Consider the following 5,337-nt stretch of genomic DNA (forward strand, 5'->3'; position numbering starts at 1 on the left):
TTCCTGTTGTATCTGGAAGACACCATTTGCTTGGAGTCATGCATCGCCTCTGACTCTACATTCTTGCCCCCTCTTCTTCTACATAGATCCCTGAGTCTTGAGGGTAAGGTTTAATTGAGACACCCCTTTTAGAGCTAAGTGTTTCAGTTCATCTTACTTTCTTCACATTGTCCAAATTTGTGTGTCTATGTTAATTCCCATCTACTTCAAAAAGGAGCATCTCTGATGTGTGTTGAGAAAGGCAGTATGTTATTGGGAGTCCAAATAATTTTGTCAACATGTTCATGGTTATTAGATCATCCATAGGAGCGTGGCTAAGTTACCAGTGGACAAATTCACAAATAGTAATGGCTTTCTCCCTACAGAAGCAATCAACAGTTTTAAATTGTCAAGAAAACAAGGCATATTGTTATTTATTTTATTTTTCAGATTTCAAATGTTATCAATTATAGATGGTGACTCATGAGTTCCTTTTCCATCCTTTTGAAACCTTGGCAGTCTTAATCTTCTCAGACATTACACAGAAATACCATAGCTTCTGTGACTTCATGGGTACAATGGTTTTAACAGACCCAGAGTTATCAGTAAATCCCCAGTGGCAGTCAACATAGCACTCTGTACACTGTCCTTGATAACCCTAAGGTAAGCCCTTACTGTTGAAGTCAATACACACTCTGCATGCAGTACATATAGGAATCAATCAAAAACTGACTGGGAATATCTCTGTATCTCTGTCTCTTTGTCTGTTTCTTTGTCTCTCTCTGTCACTCTGTGTCTCTCTGTCTCTCTGTTTCTGTCTCTGACTAACCCTCTTCCTCTCTCTCTCTCTCTCTCTCTCTCTCTCTCTCTCTCTCTCTCTCTCTCTCTCTCTCTTTCTCTCTCTCTCTGACAGCTAGCTTTCAGCTTCAGGGGTGCTATGAAGGCCATTCAGAGAGAAAAGGTTTTGCTAATGACTGAACACTGCATACTACAATACTGAATTGTCAGGTAAAAAGTGGCTATTAGTACACAGCTATTATGGGTTAGCCAACTGATTTCTGACTGGTATGAGAAACTTATTTTCCAAGAGGAAGAAGTGAATGTACAGATTCATAATTAATCAAAGTATTGACAATTGTCAATAATTGCTTAGTCGTAAGTGGGACATCTCCAGTGTTTGGGGAACAGCTAGAAAGAAGACAATAAAAATATGTAAGAAACAGAGGGTGGGCAGAGGTATTCTTTGCTTCACTATTGTGAACATTTTAATTGTTGTGACACTGAATCAATACAATGTCATTTGTATTTCCCTGGTAACAAAAGATGTTGAACATTAGTTATCATGAGATAATAGTTTACAGAAGGGCTCAGTCTCTTTTAATAAGGATAGTGGAGAAAGAGAAACAATCCAATAGGTTAAACCCTCCCCTTTCCAAGGATCCTGTCTTAGACACCAGATAATGACCTGTATCCATCTCTTACATTGATTTCTGGAAATGATAATGACTGGGAGATCACTTGGCCCATGATACAAGGGACAGTTATTCAGTCCTGTAGCACTCCACCAGAAGAAACATTTCCTCTTTCTTTGGCATCTGACCTCCTCAGCTCCAAAAGTAATTCCAGCACAGTTGATGTTGTCTTGAGATTTTTCCCTTTTGGTTTTGAGAATAGAAAGGCTTTATTTTGCTGCAGGTTATATGTGGAGCTGTATGCCTTGAGAGACAGTAACAAAAGCTCACTTCTCTGTCTCTCCTAAGGCTTCAGACCTCACTCATTGTCATCTGTATTCTAGACATCTTGTACAAGAAGCCACCTTGCAAATTTAGGAACATTTCTAACATTCTTTCCCTCAGTCTAGGCCCTGGGTTTTAGAATTCTTGATATTGCTTTCCTGGAAAAACAGTTAGTGCTTACATTTTGTTTGGCTGAATTATTCTGGATTCTCCAAATCTAATATTGAATTCAAAATTAATAGTATCTCAAAACAGAGCTGTATACTGTTGGTTGAAGTTTGTACCCTATACATATTTGTATGACATTGACAATATCACAGAAAAGCCAAGTGAAATTAATTAACAATTTAAACATATTCAGCAATGACATGGATAAAAATACCATATTTTTATGATTGAACCCCTAGATCACAACCTAAAATAAGCAAAGTGTAATTCACTACACAATAGGCACACAAAGACAAACAAATGCATACACACACATACACACACACACCCTACTGGGGTATTGTCATTGCTTGTGATTGTCTACAGTAAATAGATAGTAAACCCTATTACTAAATAGGCTGATAGTATACCTTATTACTAAAGACTTTGCATGATTTGGTTGTAGGACACAGATAAATCAATGAACTGTTTAGGAATGCCTCTCCCTGTTGATTAACTTTTATAATTCTGGAAGGTACTATGTAGCCCGGTGGTAGAAACAAATTTTTAGTGGTCTTCCTCTGGAACCTACATGCTACAATAAAGATTTGTCATGGAATATGTGTCTTCTGGTAAATTGGCATAACACTATTTATGGGGTACCTAACTCATTTCTTGGATGAGTATAAAGTGTATTCCACAAGAAACAACTCATTCTTTGTGTTGTAAGCATGGTCAAACCCATGTCTAGGGAAATTATAGGCTCCAAGAGAGAACATATTGATAATGTGTTACCAAAGGCCGTGTCAAATTACCTTCTATATATTTATTTTATATTCATTGATTTTTGCAGCTCTCAGCTTTCATCAGAGAGTCTTCTTATTTTGGAGGGTAATGGCTAATTCAGAGACTTTAACTGTCCAAAGTGTTGAGAATTAGCAGCTCTGAGTGCTCAGGTAAAGATGTGACATCTCTATCAAACTTTCCATTTCAGGCTCAGGAACATCATAGAAAAGGAGGTGAAAATAATGTAAACTGGAGGATGGAAAGATAGCTTTGAAAGGCTGGCCTCAGAACAAGGCATGCCTGTGTCACACATGAACTCACTGCAGTTCTGATTGTGCCAGCATAGCTCTATATGAAATCACTTCAGCTAAAAATTCCACCATAGGGTGGGGAGAGGTTTTCTATCCCCAACCCTATCTGGGGAGTCACTGGCAGTTAATGGCTGCCAAGGAAAGGAGAGTCGTGTTTCTTCGGTAGATAGTGATTGGTACTTTATCCATGTCTCAGTTGATGAGTCCCCCACCCATGTGCATATAGGCAGCATTAATTGCACTCACTGTGTTTTTAGGGGAAAAAGGAGGACATGAAGTTGGGAAGTAGATGTGTTGAGCAACCAGTTATCATGGGATGGGTTAGAGATACATATGGCAAAGACACATTGTTTCCATGTATAAAATTTCAAGCACTAAAAATGATAGGACATGAATAAATTTTAAGAAACAAAAATCCATTTAAAGTATAACATTTTTAAATAAACAAGAAAGTAAGGTACATTGTCATTTATTCTATTGTCCAAGTTTCATATAATTCTTAGACAAGGTTTCACTGTGAAACTGTGTTTAGTCCTGTCTCATGCTCACAGAAACCAGCTTGCTTCCTGAGTACTGGGATTAAAGAGATGCACTGTCAAGCCTGTCCAAATTTATCTTTAACTGATACAAAAGCCATGAAAATTACACATATATTGGGTACTATATGATATTATGAGACATGTGTACATTGTGAAATGTCTACACCAGAGAAATAATAGACCCTTAGTAATTTCTGTGATATATAAAAACATGCTTAGAAAAAAATATTGAAAAGTATGAATTTGTATTGCTGTTTGTTTAATTACATACAGAATAGCAGCATACATTTTCTTTGAATTTCCATCACTGAGGAGAGAGAGAGAGAGAGAGAGAGAGAGAGAGAGAGAGAGAGAGAGAGAGATTTCTCTCCTTTCCCCCAAACTCATGGCACCAGTCAGAGCATCTATACTGTTGCTTACAAAATTGTAATTAGACAAATCTGTTGCTTTTGGTATTACATATAACTGGCTTTATATGACCTAAATTTTTATAAACCTTAATCTTCCCCTCCCAATAATATGAATCACCATTGATGTTATTTTCTATAGTTCTTGCTTGAATGTGATGTAAAATCTCAGGGTTCAGGTCGAGTGAGTACTTCCCTTTCAAGTTTCTAGCATTATTAGAAAATAAAGATATAGAAGAGAAACCCTAAACAGTATGAATCTTATCCTATTAAATACTCTGAGAAGAGAATGTTTAAAAGTTATTTAATGGATTCTTGCATTGCAATTAAAAGATACACATAATCAATCAGAAGACACACATTTTTAATGTCCTTTTTTTTTTTTCAAGAGTATTTCAGAGCAGAAGTCTTCTGATCAGGAGGACTAATTAAATTTAGAAGAAAGATTCTGGGACTACCTTAAATGTATGGGGTGGTGGCAACAAGTATTTCCCAGGACTTTCCTCAGAGCCCCAGTCACTTCCTTATTCCTCAGGCTGTGGATGAGTGGGTTTAGAGCTGGGGTGACAATTGTGTAGAAAACAGAAAGGATATTGTCTTGCTTGGGATTGTGGTAGGAACTTGGTAGGAAATACATGACTGTGAGAGCCCCATAGTACATGCCTACAACAGTCATATGGGAAGAACAGGTAACAAGGGCTTTCTTCCTGCTCTCATTTGAAGGCATGTGGAGAACAGTGAACAAAATCCGTGCATAAGAGAAAAAGATGGCAGTAAGAGGGAGAATTAACATGAACACACCTACCAAATAAACCACAAGCTTATAACTAGAGGTGTCTGCACAGGCCAAATCCAGCAAGGGAGGGATCTCACAGAAGAGGTGTCTGATATGCCTCGATTTGCAGAAAGAATAATGCATTGTGTTGATGGTAAATCCCAGGGCCATCTGGATTGACAGGATCCATGATGCAGTCACCATGAGCCAGCAGACTCTTGGACTCATGAGGATCATGTAGTTCAGAGGATGACAAATGGCCACATACCTGTCATAGGCCATAAAAGCCAGAAGAAGGTCCTCTGCACCACCCAGTACCAATTCAATGAACATCTGAAGGGCACAGCCTCCAAAGGAGATAGTGTTGTCTCTCAGAAGAAAATCCATGACAGCTTTGGGAGTAATGACTGATGTCAGGAGGAGATCAATGAGAGAGAGCTGCCCAAGTAGAAGGTACATGGGCACGTGGAGCCGGGTATCTACTGTGATGACAAGGAGCAGCAGTCCATTGCTGGTCAGTGCCAGTGTGTACAGGAATGTAATTGTGGCACAGAGTAGTTCAGGAGAGTCACTGCCATTCAGGATTCCTACCAAGATGAAGCCACTTCCTAAAGTTGAATTCCTGAACTCCATTTTACCAGGTTTCTTTGGTTGCCT

The 5,337-nt window shown here is 38.5% G+C and overlaps 1 protein-coding gene across 1 annotated transcript; it reads right to left on the reverse strand.

The window, feature by feature from the left end:
* Positions 1–4,285: 4,285 nt before the first annotated feature.
* Olfr697 (olfactory receptor 697) lies at positions 4,286–5,337 on the reverse strand. Its single transcript, NM_146599.2, has one exon. The coding sequence runs from the start codon at positions 5,311–5,313 to the stop codon at positions 4,360–4,362; it is 954 nt and encodes a 317-aa protein (NP_666810.1). The 5' UTR covers positions 5,314–5,337; the 3' UTR covers positions 4,286–4,359.

The sequence above is a fragment of the Mus musculus genome, chromosome 7 (assembly GCF_000001635.26).
Source record: "Mus musculus strain C57BL/6J chromosome 7, GRCm38.p6 C57BL/6J".
NCBI lineage: Eukaryota > Metazoa > Chordata > Mammalia > Rodentia > Muridae > Mus > Mus musculus.